Source organism: Rhinolophus sinicus, linkage group LG10, assembly GCF_036562045.2.
Source record: "Rhinolophus sinicus isolate RSC01 linkage group LG10, ASM3656204v1, whole genome shotgun sequence".
In the NCBI taxonomy this organism is placed as follows: Eukaryota; Metazoa; Chordata; class Mammalia; order Chiroptera; family Rhinolophidae; genus Rhinolophus; species Rhinolophus sinicus.
Window position 1 is genome coordinate 102,360,554 of NC_133759.1, and position 18,975 is coordinate 102,379,528.

An 18,975-nucleotide genomic window follows, 5' to 3' on the forward strand; every position below is an offset into this window, starting at 1 on the left:
GCAGGTGTGGTGTCAGGGGAGAGGGGCTTTACCTCCAAGGTAGAGGGGGCTGTTGATGCCCACTGCTGGCTGCTTCTGGAGTTTTCCCAGGCTCTTGGGGGCTCCTTTATCCACCACCAGGTTCAGGGTCTGGTTTAGCATCACCAGCTCCACGCTGTGAAACTGCCCATCATTCACTGTCTCCACGCTGGGCAGGAGAGAAGGGGAGAGCCAAAGGGATTGTTTAGTGCTTTCCACAGCTGGGCTCTGGACCGTGCACTTTATTCATATTACTTGCATTTCATTTCATTCGCAAATATAATAACTTCAAACTTACATAAGTTGTAAAAAATATAAACAGTACAGAGAACACCTATTAGAGCTATAGATTCTCCTATTAGCCCCATTTGTTTTATCACTGACTCTATCTATCTATCTATCTATCTATCTATCTATCTATCTATCTATCTCTATCATCTATCTCCACACACGCATGTATATACATACACATCTGCACATACATACATAGCTTTCTGAACTCTGTAAAGGTAAGGTACAAAAACATAGTGGCCCTTATCCCTAGATGCTGCAGTGTGACTCCCCTAAGATGGGGATTGTCTTACGTAAGCACAGCAGTTCTCAACTTCTGTAAATGTAACACTGACACCATACTCGAATCTAATCAATCTCGTATTCTCATTTTCCAGGGGGCCCAATAATGTCTTTTATAACATTTCCCCCTTCCAATACAAGCTCCAGTCTAGGGCATTGCATTTGATTTTCATTTGTGCATTCTTTTCTAGCATTTCATAGAGTTGAGCCAATTCTATCCTTAGACACAATTTTTGATCTACTGCACACCACTGTGGCCATTATTTAGTTCACATAAAATAAGACCGGGTCTTATATTAATTTTTGCTCCAAAAGACGCATTAGAGCTGATTGTCCGGTTAGGTCTTATTTTGGGGGAAACGCGGTATGCACCACATCGTCCTAGGTGCTAGGAATCAGTGTCAAACAGGACAGACAGGGTACCATTACTCACTCACAAAGCTCATATTTCCTTAGCCTTTCTTCTAAACTGAACACCCAACTTATCAATGTAAGGTCTGGTCAAGAGATAGGGTAGTGGCGGGGTGGGGTGGTGGCTAAGAGTCCATTGGGGGATCTAGCTGGGTGATGGGGAGCCAAGAAACTACACGAAGGCAGACCTGTGTCTATTCAGCAGCTGCAGCTACTCTAAGTAGTGAGTCAAGGACATGGCAGAGGCCTGTGACCCCGCAGATGAGTTGGTGATGGTGGGTGGGGGGTGAGGGCTGGCGTGCAGAGACCACAAGCCTCTGACATTGAGCCCTCACAGTCTTTTCTAAACACCCAAGCAAAACTATGCTGTCCTGAATGCAAATGAACTCCCCTTCTCCCAGGTGTGTAAGTAGATGCTGGGCAGCCACCTGTGAGAGAGGAAGCTGCAGAGAGGCTGCAGCTCTGGGCACATGTCTTGGCGTTCCCTCCAACATTAATATTCAGGGTGTCGGGGGCAGCTGCTTTCCCATTATAGACACACAGACACAACGACCACATACCACGGATCCCTTCCTGGCTGCTGGCTCCCTTCCTTTTTTTCTTCCTGTGCTCCCCCAGCTGGCCCAGGCCCTGGTGTGCCATCTGGAGGGCACCTGGCCTGGAGACAGTGGTTTGGCAGGAGCCGCACGGGCAGAGAGGACCCGTGGCCTCTGGCTCCATGGAGGGCCTCCCCTGATGCCTACAAGGGAGAGTCCTAGGCAGGCCCCTTCCTCCAGGCACACTCTTCAGCCAGTCCATGCTCAGGGTTGGAGAGATTTAGTATCACACTGGGTCCTCCAGCTGAAGGACCCTGGGCAAGTCACATCACTTGGGTAAGCCCTAGCTGATGCTTCTATACAATGGGGGTGGTGATGGCATTGACCTCACTGGGTTTTAACGGCCAGTGCAGAGCCTGATACCTAGCATATGCTCAGTCAAAGGTGGAAATGATGATCTTGACCCTGACTCTGGGCTTGGAGGAGCTGGGTGTGGCAGGAGGGCCTGCGTTGGGGAGGAGGATAGTGGAGCCTAGAGAAGCCCTTCTCCTGATTCTCCACTATACAGCCGCCCAGATTTTGGGTTTCTATCTGCTTCCACTGGCTCATTACCATCTCTGGGAAGGGGACTCCTGTGAGCCCATTTTACAGGGAGGGAACCTAACTAACTTGACCAAGGTCACACTGTTAGGAAGTAGTGAAACTGAGGTTCAGTCAGGGTAATTAACCGAATCCAAACCTCCCATAATCTTGTCTGTGCCAGTAAGTGCTCCTGGGCTAACAGGTTGCCGCCTTCCTGGTGCATCTGAACCAGGGTCTCCTAGAGACTCTTAACCAGGGTCTCGTAATCAGGCCTCAAGCCAGTGGTTTGCAAACTTGGGTCCCTGGAGATTTTGAGTGGCTGGCCCTGAAGGCTGTAGTTTCTCACCATTGTCTTGCCAATCAGGATGGCTCCATTTCTACTTTTCTTTTCTTTTTTTTTTTTTTTAAAGAAAACCACCTTGGCCTTTAAAGTAAAATATCAACAGGAAAGATGGCTCTATTGCTACAAAGGAAGAGAAAAAATTGGGAGTAACATCATCAAAATGGCGGCATGAGGTGAGCCTCTGGAATCTCCCCTGGAATTTACAACAAATCTAACAACAATAACTCCACAAAGGACTCCCTGCACAGCAGACAGGCAAGACGAAGAGGCTCACTACTGAATTCACCTAAAGGTGGGCAAATTGCGCGAGTGGGGGAGGAGGAAAGGGAGAAGTACGGAGACTGAGCCGTGCGGGCGCAGGACGCAGACCCAGCTCAGTGCTCCGAGTCGCTGCATCCCGGAACTACCACAGCTGCGGGAGAGGGAAGAACTCGGACTGCTAGGGCTCCACTTATGGCCCACAGGGCTGAGGGGGCAGCATATAACACGGCTGAACCCAACGCACATGGCAGAGACCTCGGAGAAAAGACTGAGGGAAGAAAGCTGAAAACGTTGGTTTAAGCCCTCACTGCCGAGCAGAGAACGGAGCCTTAGGCACTGAGACTAGTCGCCCCCTCCCTACTCTCCCAGAGCTCGCCTCGCCCCCACCTACCCCGTGTTAGAAGTGGAACAGTAGCAATATCAGATCAAAAGAACAGAATATTTGCAGTTCTGAGAACTGTGGTCCGCAGACACAGATTCGCAGCCCAACTAGTTCCGGCAAAGGGGAGGGAGCTGTGGAAGCAGGACTGCTGTGGTGGTGGTTGCAGCCATTGCTCTGGGCCACCTCTCACAACTCACCCCACCCCTGTCCCCACCTATCTGGGCGGATCCCTGCAGGAGTAAACAGAACTGCTGAAACATACGGGCTCTGAATCTGGTGCAGGAAGAGCTTTGGAACTTCAAAAGCTCTCCGCATCCCCACAGGGACGTGACGCCCTATGACCCAGGTGAACTGTTAACAGAGGAGAAGCCCGCCTTCCAGGGAATCCCCCCATGGTGTGAGAAGTTGGAACAGTGCAGAGAAAACATAACACTCCAGTGTGAGAGAGAAAAAAAGGCTGCAGTCAGAGAGAAAATAAAACATTCTACCAACATGTACTGGAAAACAAAAAAAAGACCTCTTCCTATCACCCTGTCGCAGAACCCACTCCTGTAGATGTCTAGGAAGAGAAATAATAAATCATTAATTGCCATGAATAACGAAGGCAACAAGACAGCTCAGAAAGAAAGTGAAAAGTCTCCAGAAAAGGAACTTAAAGATATGGAAATATGTGACTTAAATGACAGATAATTCAAGATTGCAGTTCTGAAAAAAATGAACGAGATGCAAGAAAACACAGAAAGGCAGTTTAATGAACTCAGAAACACAATCAAAGAACAACATGAACATTTTACCAAAGAGATTGAAATTTTTAAAAAGAACCAAATAGAATTTCTGGAGATTAAGAACTCAATAGAAGAAATTAAGAATGAAATAGCCAGCTTAGGTAGTAGAGTTGACCAGATGGAGGAAAGAATCAGTGACATCGAAGATAGAAACCTGGAAATGACACAGATGGAAGAAGAAAGAGACTTGAGACTTAAAAGAAATGAAAGAACTCTACAAGAACTTTCTGACTCCATCAGAAAGAGCAATATAAGAATAATGGGCATACCAGAAGGAGAAGAAAGAGAGAAGGGAACAGAGAGTATATTCAAACAAATAGTCGATGAGAACTTCCCAAACTTGTGGAAAGAACTGGATCCTCGAATCCAAGAAGCAAATAGAACACCTAATTACCTCAACCCCAACAGGCCTTCTCCAAGGCACATTGTATTGAAGCTGTCAAAAATCAATGACAAAGAATCCTCAAGGCAGCCAGGGAAAAGAAGACGGTAACCTACAAAGAAAAGCCCATTAGATTATCATCAGATTTCTTAGCAGAAAATCTACAAGCCAGGAGGGAGTGGTATCAAATATTCAAACTATTGAAAGAGAGAAATCATGAGCCAAGAATAATATACCCTGCAAAGATATCCTTTAGATATGAAGGAAGAATAAAGACCTTTCCAGACATACAGAAGCTGAGGGACCTGCACTACAAGAAATACTAAAGGAGGCTATTTGACCACCATCAACAGGGACAATTTGTGGCAACCAAAACATAAAAAGGGGAGAGTAAAGGCCTGAACCGAATATGGGAATGGAGAAAGTAAGCATGCTGAAGAAAATGGAATACTCTAAATATCAAACTTTCTTTTACATAAACTTAAGGGTAACCACTCAAAAAAAATCCAGAACTGAAATATATACTGTAATAAAAGAAACAGAGGGAAACATCATAGAATACCACCACACAGAAATAATAGACAACAACAAAAAGGCAAAGAAACAATGGAGACACAGTCTTACCAGAAAACTAAAGATAGAATGATAGAAAATCCTCACATATCAATAATCACCCTAAATGTAAATGGACTGAACTCACCAATAAAAAGGCACAGAGTAGCAGATTGGATCAAAAAACTAAACCCAACCATATGCTGTCTCCAAGAGACACATCTCAGCTACAAGGACAAGCATAGACTCAAAGTGAAAGGGTGGAAATTGACACTCCAAGCAAATGGTACCCAGAGAAAATCAGGTGTAGCCATAATGATATCAGATGAAACAGACTTCAGGGTGAAAAAGGTAACAAGAGACAAAGATGGACATTTCATAATGGTAAAGGGGACTATACAACAAGAAGACATAACAGTCATCAATATTTATGCCCCCAATCAGGGAGCACTGAAATATACCAAGCAACTACTAACAGAACTAAAGGGAGAAATTGACCAAAACACAATTATTCTAGGGGACCTAAATACATCATTGACAGCTACGGATAGATCATCCAAACAGAAAATAAATAATGAAATAGCAGCCCTAAATGACACATTAGATGAAATGGACATAATTGACATTTATAGAGCACTTCATCCTAAAACATCAGACTACACATTTTTTTCTAGTGTACATGGAACATTCTCAAGGATAGACCATATATTGGGACATAAAACTAGCCTCTACAAATTTAAGAAGATTGAAATCATACCAAGCATATTCTCTGATCACAAGGCTTTGAAATTGGATATCAACTGCAAAAAGAAAGCAGGAAAAAAACACAAATACATGGAGATTAAACAACATACTTTTAAAGAATGACTGGGTCAAAGAAGAAATTAGAGGAGAGATCAAAAGATACATAGGAACAAGTAAGAATGAAAATATATCCTACCATAATTTTTGGGATGCAGAGAAAGCAGTTTTAAGAGGGAAATTTATATCATTACAGTAAGGCCTATCTTAAGAAACAAGAAAAATCCCAAATAATTAACCTCATGTTACACCTTAAAGAACTAGAAAAAGAACAAATGAAACCCAAGATCAGCAGAAGAAAGGAAATAACAAAAATCAGAGCAGAATTAAATGAAATAGAGAAAAAAAGACAATAGAAAAAATTAATGTGACAAAGAGCTGGTTCTTTGAAAAGATTAACAAAATTGACAAACCCTTGGCTAGGCTCACTAAGATAAAAAGAGAGAAGACACCAATAAACAAAATCAGAAATGAAAAAGGGGAAGTTACCACGGACACCACAGAAATACAAAGGATCATCCAAGAATACTATGAAGGACTATATGCCACCAAATTCAATAACCTAGAAGAAATGGACAAGATCTTAGAAACATATAGCCTTCCTAGGCTGAACCATGAAGAACTGGAAAATCTAAACAGACCGATCAGCACTAACGAAATTGAATCAGTCATCCAAAACCTTCCCAAAAGCAAAAGTCCGGGACCAGATGGCTTCACTAGTGAATTCTACCAAACCTTCAAAGAGGATCTAATACCAATCCTGCTCAAACTCCTCCAAAAAATTGAAGAAGAGACAGTACTCCCTAACTCATTTTATGAGGCCAACATTACTCTGATACCAAAACCTGGTAAGGACAACACAAAAAAAGAAAACTACAGACCAATATCTCTGATGAATACAGATGCAAAAATCCTAAACAAAATTCTAGCAAATAAAATACAATAATGCATTAAAGGATTATTCATCACGACCAAGTAGGGTTCATCCCCGGGACACAAGGATGGTTCAATATCCGCAAATCCATCAATGTGATACATCACATAAACAAAATAAAGGACAAAAATCATATGATTATATCAATTGATGCAGAAAAAGCATTTGACAAGATACAACATCCATTTATGATTAAAACACTTAATAAAATAGGTATAGAAGGAAAATACCTTAACATAATAAAGGCCATATATGACAAACCCTCAGCTAATCTCATAATTAATGGTGAAAAACTGAAGCCCTTTGCTCTACATTCAGGAACATGACAGTACTGTCCACTATCACCTCTGCTTTTCAACATAGTGTTGGAAGTCCTCGCCAGAGCAATCATGCAAGAGAAAGAAATAAAAGAAATCCAAATTGGGAATGAAGAAGTTAAACTGTCACTCTTCACAGATGACATGATGCTCTGTATGAAACCCTAAAGACTCCACCAAAAAGCTATTAGAAACAATCAACGAATACAGTAAAGTTGTCGGCTACAAAATCAACGTACAAAAGTCTAATGCATTCCTATATACTAACAATGAAATCTCAGAAAAAGAAATTAAAAAAAACAATTCCTTTTGCAGTTGCAGCAAAAAGAATAAAATACCTAGGAATAAACTTAACCAAGGATGTGAAAGACCTATATGCTGAAAACTATAAGACATTTTTTAAAAAAATTGAAGAAGACACAAAGAAATGGAAAGACATTCCGTGCTCATGGATTGGAAGAATCAACGTAGTTAAAATGGCCATATTACCCAAAGCAATATACAGATTAAATGCAATCCCCACGAAAATCCCAATGGCATTTTTTAAAGAAATAGAACAAAAAATCATCAGATTTGTTTGGAACCACAAAAGACGCCAAATAGCCAGAGCAATCTTAAGAAAAAAGAACAATACTGGAGGTATCACACTCCCTGACTTTAGCTTGTACTACAGGGCTACAATAATCAAAACAGCATGGTATTGGCAGAAAAACAGACACATAGACCAATGGAATAGAACTGAGAACCCAGAAATAAAACCACATATATATGGACAGATAATTTTTGACAAAGAAGCAAAAAACATACAATGGAGAAAAGACAGCCTTTTCAATAAACGGTGCTGGCAGAATTGGAAAGCCACGTGCAAAGGAATGAAACTGGACTGCTATCTGTCACCATGTACCAAAATTAATTCAAAATGGATCAAAGACTTAAGCATAAGACCTGACACAATAAACTGCATAGGAGAAAACATAGGTACTAAACTTATGGACATTGGGTTCAAAGAGCATTGCATGAATTTGACTCCAAAGGCAATTGAAGTAAAAGCTAAAATAAACGAATGGGATTATATGAAACTTAAAAGCTTCTCCACAGCAAAAGAAACCATCGACAAAATAAAGAGGCAACCAACTGAATGGGAGATTTTTGCAAACAGTGCCTCCAATAATGGGCTAATATCCAAAATATACAAGGAACTCATGATACTCAACAACAAAAAAACAAACAACCCAATTGAAAAATGGGCAGAGGACCTGAAGGGACATTTCTCCAAAGAGGACATACAAATGGCAAATAGACATATGAAAAAATGCTCAACATCACTAATCATCAGAGAAATGCAAATAAAAACCACAATAAGATATCACCTCACCCCAGTCAGAATGGCTATCATCAACAAGACAAATAATAACAAGTGTTGGAGAGGCTGTGGAGAAAAAGGAACCCTCATACACTGTTGGTGGGAATGCAGACTGGTGCAGCCGTTATGGAAGGCAGTGTGGAGGTTCCTCAAAAACTTATGAATAGAATTACCATATGACCCAGCAATCCCTCTCCTGGGTATCTACCCCAAAAATATGAAAACATTTATCCATAAAGACACGTGTGCTCCAATGTTCATTGCAGCTTTGTTTACGGTGGCCAAGACATGGAAACAACCAAAATGTCCTTTGATAGATGAATGGATAAAGAAGTTGTGGTATATATACACAATGGAATACTATTCAGCGGTAAGAAAAGATGAAATAGGACCATTTGTGACAACATGGATGGATCTTGAGATAATGCTAAGCGAAATAAGTCAGACAGAAAAAGCAGAGAACCATATGATTTCACTGATATGTGGTATATAAACCAAAAACAACAAAAGAACAAGACAAACAAGTGAGAAACAAAAACTCATAGACAGACAATAGTTTAGTGGTTACCAGAGGTTAAGGGGGGAGGGGGGCGGTAGATGAGGGTAAAGGAGATCAAATATATGGTGATGGAAAGAGAACTGACTCTGGGTGGTGAACACACAGTGGGATTTATAGATGATGTAATACAGAATTGTACACCTGAAATCTATGTAACTTTACTAACAATTGTCACCCCAATAAACTTTAATAATAAAAAAAAAAATTGGGGGAAAAAAAACCCCTGACGAAAACAACCTATTAATGCTAAAAGAAATGATCCTACTGTGGTTCCACGCCCCGTAACTAGTTTGCTGGGGAGATATTCAGGGATTTCAGGGGAGAGAGGGGACTCTGAGAGTCTCCCTCCTTACCCACTGGGCCAGAGGAGCCAGCACATCTGGATGCTTAGCTGTGACCACCAGGTGGCGACAGAGCGTCACAGGAACAAAAGTGTTCCTGGGATTTCTGAGAGGCAGCCGGAGACCTCAGTGGGCATTGCAGAAACCCCCACTCCTGGACCAGGACAGCGGGGCCCCGCTCTCTCAGCCTCCCCCTTTGTGTCCCAGCACGTGGCAGAGCGGGTTTGGGTGGGAGCCTGGGTTTGAATCCTCGCTCTGCCTACTCACTAGCTTGTGTGCCTTTGGGCCAAGGATCTCATCTGAGCGTCAGGGTTCTCAAGCCTAAAGCAGGAGTGATGATGCTTGCCTGGGCCTGTGGTGAGGATCAAGTGAGACAAAAACCTTGGCAAAGGCTGGGACTGCGGTAATTAAGACTCAGGGAGAATGCACTGCAAGCCAAATAGGGCTCTCTCGTGGTGTTTGAACGTGGCCGACATGTAACACTGAGGTATTTCACATAGACACCCTGAATGTCTAGCTTCTCTTGAGAACTCGCATTCCCACATGGCAGCGTGTGCTGGAGCTGAAGTCAGCCGTCCCTTTGGACGAAGCCTGTACCCTCCAGGCCACCACAGTCCCCACCACTCCCTACTGGACCCCAGCCGTCTTCCTTATGTCTGTCATCTTAGCTTGTGGGCCCTGCGTGTAGGAAATCATGCCTAAAGCCCCTCTGACAAGTCTGAGGCCTGGGATTGGTGCAGTCTGTCCCCATCCTGGGGCAGGAAGGGGTTGGGGTGGCTTTTCTGTGTACTTGCCCTGGAGCCTAGAATAGAACCTGAAGGTACCCTCCTTGCCACCTGTGATTACAGCCAGGCACCTGTGTGAAGGAAGCCGTGAAATCTGGCTGCTCTGGGCCGACTGCTCGTTTTCACTCTGGGGCCGGTCATCGGGGCCTCAGTGAGCGGCAGTCTGCAGGCTGCCAACTCCCCTGATAGGTCAGCTTTAGTTGGCGCCCTGATCCTGGCTCTGGCTGAGGAGACCTTCCTGGGTGGCCAGAGGTCACCACAGTGACTGAGGCTGGGATGGCTTCCTGACCCTGTCAGCGGCTGGTCAGCTTGGCCTGTGCCCTCCACAATCCCCAGCTCCTCCCAGCCCTCCAGGAAGCCCAGTTCCTTCTCTGCAAACTGATGGGGTCTCCCCGTGCCTAGGGCCTGTGGAAATATTTGTCAGCCATAGGTCAAACCTCAGCTCAAACATTCCCTCCTCCTCCAGAGAGCCCTCTCTGATACACCCAGCAGGAATGTTCCCACAGCATGCACCAGCGTCTCGGTGAGACCTGTCATTCTGCCCGTGGGATGGTTGCTTATTTATATGTGCGTCTTGTTCCCTGGACAGTTTTCACTCTGTGGCCCCTACACCTTGCCCAGGACCTGGCCCAGGACCTGGCCCACAAAAGGTGCCTGAGCGATATTTACTGAATCAGTGAAAAAGGGCCCTACTGGTCCCAAACTAGGGCTGCCTCAGGGAAAAGTATCTGAAAGCAAAACCATTTCTAATATGGTTTAATATTGGGCACTTGATGATTGGCACTAAAGGCTTGGCATGGGGTACTAGGCATGGGCATCCTTCCCCGGGTTCCTCCCACGGGTAAGAGAAAGGGTGTTGGGTCTCTCCAAGGCCCCTGCTAAGCCTCATCTGACTCCCTGACAATGGCTGGAGGAGGCCACAATTCTCCCGGTTCCCGTTTCGTTCCCTTCGTCCTGACTTAGGCAACAGCAGAGGGTTCCAATGTCCCACGGGCAACGTCACCCCTTCACCACCCCATGCAGAGCTCACCTCAGTGTGGGGAGGGCGGGGTTCTGCTGGGGGAGGACCCCGAGCTCCGGACAGAGCCCAGTGGCTCCGGAAGCCTGGATGCCACCTTCTGTCCTTGACATGCTCACGTGGAGGCTCAATTTGCCAAGTGCTTTCTCAAACCATAACCGTCAACAACACCCCAGAGGTACCTCTGATACTCTCCACAGTGCACAGGGGAGGAAACTGAGGCAAGAGGTTGAATACTGTGTTCAAGCCCAGATGTGGCTGCCACCACAGGCCTGCCCTGGGTTCTCTGTCCCTTCCACTTGGCGCATGACCAGCGGCTCCAGGAACCATGTTCGGAAGCCCTGACTTCAGGGAACTCTGAGGCCACGGGAGACACTCCTCCTGGTGTTTATTGTACTCAACTGTCCTAACTGGCTGGTCCTCCCGCACCCACCCTCCACCTTGGACCTTCCGCTTGGTCCTTTAGGCTTATCACTGCTGCTCTCCCTGCTCACACAAATTCTTCCCTTTCTTCCAGATCCTTCCCCGGGAAGGTTCCCTTGTGGGCCAGCACTTCCCAGACTCCTGTGTCACCACCACCTGGAGGCTCCTTAACACACAGATGGCCCTGCTGACCCCAGAGCTTCCATCAGCCGGCCTGGGGGTCGGGTCTGAAGGGCGTTTCTAGCAAGTTCCCAGGGGCCACTGCTCTGGGACCACACTTCGAGAACCACTGGTTTAGCTAACGGTTTTCAACAGGGTTTGTTGGGGGTGTATTGGGGGTCATCGGGGAAGTCTGTGGAGGGGAGCTCTGCGCCCTCCAGCAAGGTCTTGCTTCTGTGTAAGTGTTCTTGAGTTCGATATAAAAGTTTCGGTTGGCGAAAGGATTTAGTTACTGGGGAAAAAAGTCTGAAAACGGCTGCTCTTGCCCCAATCTTTATCAAATGGACTCTTGCTTCAGAGGGGAAGGCCAGCCTCTGAATGCGGGTCTCAAATACCCTCCCCCACCAGCTGTTTTACCTGATTTTGGGTGTAACAGACCAACACCTCTCCTAATAGTCATCTTTGTAACTATTACAAAAATATGGATAACCAAGAATTTTTCACTTTAGTAGCTCAGGATTACTTTTGCTGAAAAGGAGACCACAAGTCTAACATATCTAACGAGCAGATCTGTGATTGCACAGACACCATTACTTAAGATGAAGCTAGATTTAAGAAGTGAGCAGATTTCAAGTCGATGTGAGGTAGCGTGGTACGGAACAGCACAGCTGACAAACCGACACTGTAGAACTCAGGGTGACTGTTGGAAGGACCAAAGTTCAGGAACAACTGTCCTTCAGAACAGTTTGAAAATCACTTTAGGAACAGTCCTACCTCCCTCAGAGCCGTGGAACGTCTTCCCCTTGAACTGCATGCTAATCTCCCTGTTTTCTTTCTTAAACTAATAAAAGATTAGGATGACATTTTGAAAAGGGCATCTCATTAAGCAGCCTTGTCCCCTTTGGAGCTCAGGGGCTCCTGCAGTAATAGCCAGCTGGCCATTTATCTTACGGTACCGAGGTGTCACCTCCCCCGGGTCTGCCTTCCTCTCCTGCCTCTTCCTCCCACACCACGTTTCTCCCTCCCACCTGCCACACCCAGAAAGGAACAGTGTAGATGTTGGGGGCTCGGGAGAAGAGGCATCAGTTACGCAGCAGGGCTGGAAGCAGGTGGCAGACGCGGCGACCATGCATTGGAGGGACCACGGCGCTTACCTGTACACCGTGGTTGGCGGGGAACTCAGGCTGTCGTAGACGAGCCTCACGTGGCCTTGGTACAGCTCCAGTGCCAGGGGGTCGTTGTCCCCTTTGTAGAGAAGGATGCCATTGTCCTTGTCAGTGGCCACCTGGAGAGAGGCACATGCGTTAGGGCTCCCCTGAGGCCGAACCTCTCCACCTGATCTCAGAGCCTCTTCAGGTGGCATCTTCTGAACGACCCCCGGAATCCATGTCCCGATGTCCCCCTCCATCTAGACTGCGAATTCCCAGGAGTAAAGCCTGTACTTATACGTACTCCGGAAAATGCTGACGGGGTCATTCAACTCAACAGACATTTATTGAGCACCCATCTCGTTATATTTCAACCTACCCACCTATCTACCGGGAGCCCTGAGCTCTAACCGGCCTCTCCTGCTGACAGGCAGCGTGAGCCCACCCAAGTCCCTGCCCCTCTCGGGGGCTCAGTCTCTCTGTACAAAGTGTAATAATAATTATAAACAAAATGCTGACAATTACCATTGAGTTCAGTATTTACTATGAACTGGGCCCCGTGCTAAGAGTGCTCTGGGGAACTGTTAAAAACCCCTGTGTCTGGGCTTCACACCAAACCAATTACCCGTGAGTCTCTCCCTGGGGGGCGGGGCCCAGGCAAAGACAATTTGAGAAGTTCTCCAGGTGATTCTAATGTACGGCCAAGGCTGAGAACCACTGGTTTCCGAAGTTGTTGCCCAGAAGGCACCCATTTGCTGGGCGCCTGGCTGCAGGGCCGGGTCCTCTGACTAGTCTGCCGCCACCTGGCACAGGTACAGCCTGAAGGAATGGGCTGTGGAGCAGGTCACCTGGTAGGATGGAGTGTCTGGGCACTGGGTGCCGTTCTGGCTAGTTGGGACCCAGGGTGGGTGGGATGGAGGGAGGAAGGCAGGAGGGCGATGAGGACCCAGGAGGGGGTGATGGCAGCCAGCGCTTCCTTCTTGGTGGTGCCCAGGCCAGCCCTCCTCTCAGAGGCCTGCCCACTGGACTGTAGGCCCCATGAGGCAAACGAGGCAGCTGGGGCTTCTTGCGCATTTCTGTAGCCCCAGCGCCTAGAACGGTGCCTGGCATGGACGGCACCTAACAGGTCTTTGTTGAATGAGTATTTGCTCCGTAAGCTTAAGGCTGGGCTAGCACGGCCATAACAAAACGGGGACAGGGCCCCGTGAGCACCACGTGGCAGAAACTACTAATCAGTCTACACCCTCTACCTGTATCTCCGGGGTTCCCTCTCCCCAGCAAGCCCCTTTCTCTATCATACAGAACAGCATTTACTTCTCCCAGAAATGCAGTTTGGAATAAATGTGCTGAGGTCCACAGATGAGGAACCCGGAAGAAGTTAGTTGGAAAGCACTGGGTTCAGACTAAATGGTTTTCCATTCCCTGCTTGTGTGTGCCTCTGGCCCTTTGCACACGCTCATCTCAGCCTCTTCATCCTGCCCTGTCAGCCCCTCACCCCCTTACCCCTTTCCAGGAAAACTCCCGCTCAGCTCCCAGCTTGGTTATCATTGCCTCTGGGGAACCTTCCCTGATTCTCCCCAGCAGCGGGGTCACTGCTCTACCTCTGTGCTTCCATAACACCCAGGGCTGTCATCGTCCCTTTCCTTGTCATCCGCTCTAGGCAATGGGCTTGGCCTGCCTCGTCCACAATTGAATTCTCATTGCCCAGCAGTTGAATGAATATTCCCTACAGACATGAATGAATGAGGCTGGAAGTGGGGGCTACTGGTTGCCATGAGAGCTGGTCAGGGGTTGTCTACGGAACCCTCTGGACACAGCCGGCCCAGATTGCCAAAGCTGTGGGGGAGGGGCAGGACCGCTCTGATCTGGGGTGCCCCCGCTGTTCTCAGAACAATCAGAGCTTGGGGAGTGTGGGATGCATCTGAAGGCTGGGTGGGCTGGCACCTACCTGCAGGGAGATGTTGGCCTGGGGCCGGGCCTTGGCGGAGGCCAGTTCTACATAGGAGTCCTTGCCCACAAAGTTGACAGTGATGAGCTTCTCACACCGCGGGCCGGCGAAGCCCGGGGGGCAGCGGCAGGTGGGCTCCTGCTGTACCACGATGCACTGGGCCCCGTTCTGGCACTCGTACTGGTCGCAGGGGCTGGTCTGCAGCAGGACCATAGGCGGGGGGTGCTCGCAGAAGAGCCCGCTGGAAGGGGGTAGAGAAGAATGAGGCGAAAGGAGACCATCAGCTATTCTGGCCAAAGAGCCCCTGGCAGAGAGGTGGGAGCAAGATGGGAGCCGGGACGAGGTCCAGGGTCTAGTTCCAGCCCTGTTTCTAACTGGGGCAAGTCTTCCTTCTCCAAGCCCAAGCTCCCCCAGTTTTAAAATAATCAGGTTGGATTAGAGCTCAGGTCCCCAAATTTCAGTGTGACTAAGAATCACCTAGAATGAACTTGTTAAAAGAGCAGATTCTCATGCTTTCACAGGTGAATGGACAAATAAAATGTGGCCTATACACAAAATAGATGCTTACTGAGCCTCCAAAAGGGAGGGAATCTTGTCACACGCTACTGGATGAACCTTGAGGACATTATGCTCAGAGAAATAAGCCAGTCACAGCAAGACAGGTGCAATATGATTTCACTTATATGAGGTCGCTAGAGTGGTCAAGTGTGTTGGGACAGAAAGTAGAATGGTGGTTGTCAGGGGCTAGGGGGAGCAGAGAATAGGGTGTCAAAATTTAATGGGTACAGAGTTTCAGTTTTGCAAGATAAAAAAACAAAGCTCTGGAGGGTGTACAGCCATGTGAATGCACTTCATGTCACTGAACTGTACACTTAAAAATGACTAAGATGGTACAGTGTCTGTATAGTTTACCACAATTTAAAACTGTTATAAAAAGTGCGGATTCCCAGCCCCTTTGCAGCTGTGGGGCAGGGCTCACGGGCTTCTGAGCTCACAGGGCTCAGCCAGGCTTTGGAAGCACTGGCCTTGAGAACTCGGGTTTCTTCCAGGCTCTCCTTCCCAGCCTACGACCAAGGCTCATTTGCATGGCTGGGTTTATGCCACCCAGTGGGTACTGATACAGACGGAACTGTCGCCGGTCGGACCCCCCTGACATGTGGTCCCTGCCTTCCCTCAGTCATCCCCGTGCCCTTTCCTTCCCATCAGTGTGGGAGCTAGAGCTGGAACCCAGACCCCTCCTTCCACTGACACCACAGACAGCTCCTGACCACCTGGCCAGTGCCTCCATCTCCCCTTTCTGTCCTGGCATCACTGAGTCCAGTGACCGACCCCAAACCCTCCATTCACCTCCATTTGTCTGCCACAGGGCACCGTATTATTTTTGTTCTGTAACCAAGAAAGAAGATCCAGCCAGCGTGGCCATGTGGTTCCTCCCACCCACCTCCTGCAAGCTGGGCTCCAGGGGGGGGCACGTGCCATTGCATGGAACCGGGGCCCAAGCGTGACGTGATGGGAGCTGGCCCTCAAGTCCAGCTGGCCCTCACCTCCCATGCGGAGGTGACCGGGGCAGCTCTCCTCTCCGTCTGTAATTCGGAGTTAACAACACCTGTTCTGGGACTTGGGCGGGCTGAGGAAGGTGTGGGGGGGAATAGAAGTGACTCAGAGACGCAGGGCTGGGGCTGCCGTGGCCCTCCGGTCGCCAGCCCACCGGCCCCTGGCGTGTGGCCCAGATGGCACCTTCCAGAGGGCCCCGCCACGTACCTGAAGCCCTGGGGGCAGACGCACGTGTAGCCATTGACCGCGTCCAGACACTGGGCCCCATGGCGGCACCGGTGGGCCACGCACTCGTCACTGTCCACCTCACACAGCTTCCCACTGTAGCCAGGGACGCACTCGCACCTGGAACACAGCAAAGCCGGGCTGCTCCAGGCCCGTCCAGGTGGCCGCTCCTCCCTCCTCGGCACCCAATAGCTCCCCGTCTACTGCCACAGGCTCTGAAAGCCTGTTCCCACAGTTGCTGTCACTGGCCGTCCCCAGCCTCTGGTCCCTGCAAGTCCACTTTGCCTGCTTCCAGTGGGGCACCTTGTCTTCAGGAGCCAGGCTGAGGCACACAGGCTGGGACTCACTCAGGTGTGGGCTGGACCCACCACTTTCCAGCCCTCGCGTGGGGCTGGGGCTGTGCTAAGCGCCCTCCTGAATGCCTCACTGAGGCCTCCCAGCATCCCGCAGGGGCTCCTCCACGATGAGGGGGAGACCCGGCTCCGAGAGAGTGGACGTTCCGTACGTCCCCACAATGCAGTGACGCCTCGTTTACACTGACCGTCGGACGCTGTTCTCAGTGTGTCAGCCACTCCTTACCGCTCCGCTTCACCTTCTTCCTCTTAAATGTGACTGATGATGAATAATTTCACCTCTTAAGGTTGTTTTAAAAACTCAGTGACGCCCACTGCGCAGCGCATGAGGCAGACACGGAGCGAATGGTACGGAGAAGGTGATGGCGATGGTAGTGAAGACGACGTGTTCGTACTCCCTTTGATTTGATCTCCTTTGCTCATTTTCCCCCGAGATTCGGGCTGGGATAAGAACTGTGAGTCCCCCTGCCCTAGCAAACACCTCATACTGCCAGGTGACAGCATGGGAGCTACTGCCCCAGCCCAGGGCCCTGCAATGTGTCACCAGGGCCACCTGGTCCTGTGGGCCCAGGTTAACAATGTCAGAGAAAGCTGCTGTGCTGCGACTTGGCGTCCCTGAGTGTGGGCCCGAAACAGGCATCGCTGGGCTCCTTGTGTGGGGTAAGACTCTGCCGAAGTCCCAGTGAGAAACAGAAGGTACGTGACTCACGGGCTTAGGCACAGCCACAGGCACAAACATAAACACTTCCTGCCTCTTCAGCCTCCTGCAGGGCCTGGAGCCTGTGTACCTCTTGGCCCACCAGCTGAATTCTACTGGGCAGAGTAAAAATCACCACAGCCTTCCCAAGTCAGAGTAGGAAGGTGGTACCAACAGGGGGAGGTGGTACAGGCAGGGGAAGGTGGTACAGGCAGGGGAAGTGGTACAGGTGGCCAGGGTGGAGTGGAAAGCAAGACCTCAGAATACATAAAGGAACCTAACTGGGGAAGAAGCATCAGGACAAAGGATGGTCCTCGCTCCCCCCCGCTTTAGGAGTGGACAGAAGTGGCTTGAGTCCCAAGAGGATCCTGGCATTGGTTTTGCAGAGCCTGGTGCAGACTGTGGATTCATGGCTACGTAAAGCACTCAGGGGCTGGGGTGTCCCTGGAAGGGGACAAGTTCGACCACGGTACAATATGCTAAGATCTGATCTGTTTGCCTTTGGCATAGTTGCGGGCTCTCACCTCATAGCTCATACCCCCAGTCTTTTGAAGACACAGGTCGGGAGTGCCTTTGTGGGGTGCATGCTGAGTGCTGCCATCCGGCCCTCGGCCAGTGCCTGCACCACCTTCCCGTCTGTACCACCTTTCCCTTCCTCGTAGGCTTCTGGGTCTGTGTCTCCTGAGCTCTTAAGTGCCTGCAGAGCTACTCAAGCTGTGGGACCTTCTCCAAGGCATCAACAGCTGCTCAGTACTTACAGGGTCAAGTTCAGCCCTTTAGGCCTGGAGTCCAAGGTCTTCATGGGGAATTAGGGAAGCCGTGCTTACTTGCAGACCACGCAGTGGCGGTCTGGAGGCACATGTGCTTACGTCCTTCTTTCCAATGCCACAGTACTCTCCACACCTGCGCTTCTCAAACTTGGATGAGCACCCAAAACACCCAGGGAGCTCGTTAGTGCAATTTCCGCTTCAGGAGAGGCCGGGGCACTAGCATTCCAGACAAGTTCCCACGTGGTGCTCACGCGGCTATCACGGGCCTCACTTCCAATAGCGAGAATCCACCCAACATTTTGTCCTCCGCGAAAGAGGAGCCTGTGCTGTGATAACCTCGTTTCCTATTGTTTTCAAAGGTTTCTTTTAAAGTGTAAGACTGATGCGATTTTCCTAGGTATTTGACCTAGTGATTCTGGACGCGGGTGGGGTACCCAAGGGACAGCCTTGGTCCCAGGACACCAGGCATGTCCAGATGTTGCTGGGGACTCAGTCAGGCCTGGACTGACTCATGGCTGCAGCGTTCTCCATGCAGCGTGCCCAGGCAGCTCGCTTCCCCCACTCAGACAGCGGGTAACAAGCAGCCTCTACATCCTAGGATTGCTGAGTGTTACGTGCACGGTGCTGACACACGGTGAGTCCTCAGTACATGCCGCTCACTGTCATCTTTACTTCTGTGATTATTTTCAGTGTTTGTGGGTCGTGTTCACAGTATTTTCAGTGCTTTGGCATGTTAGTATTTGAGTGTTTATATC

General features: G+C 48.8%; 1 protein-coding gene across 1 annotated transcript in view; it reads right to left on the bottom strand.

The window, feature by feature from the left end:
* The window catches only part of SLIT3 (slit guidance ligand 3), a 551,973-nt gene that overhangs the window by 4,590 nt on the left and 528,408 nt on the right, over positions 1-18,975 (bottom strand). Inside the window, exons 30-33 of the mRNA XM_019740962.2 lie at positions 16,383-16,520; positions 14,622-14,862; positions 12,680-12,810; positions 33-187 (exon numbers count right to left, since the gene is read on the bottom strand). Coding sequence (XP_019596521.2) covers positions 33-187; positions 12,680-12,810; positions 14,622-14,862; positions 16,383-16,520 — 665 coding nt within the window. The remainder of the gene's footprint in view (positions 1-32; positions 188-12,679; positions 12,811-14,621; positions 14,863-16,382; positions 16,521-18,975) is intronic.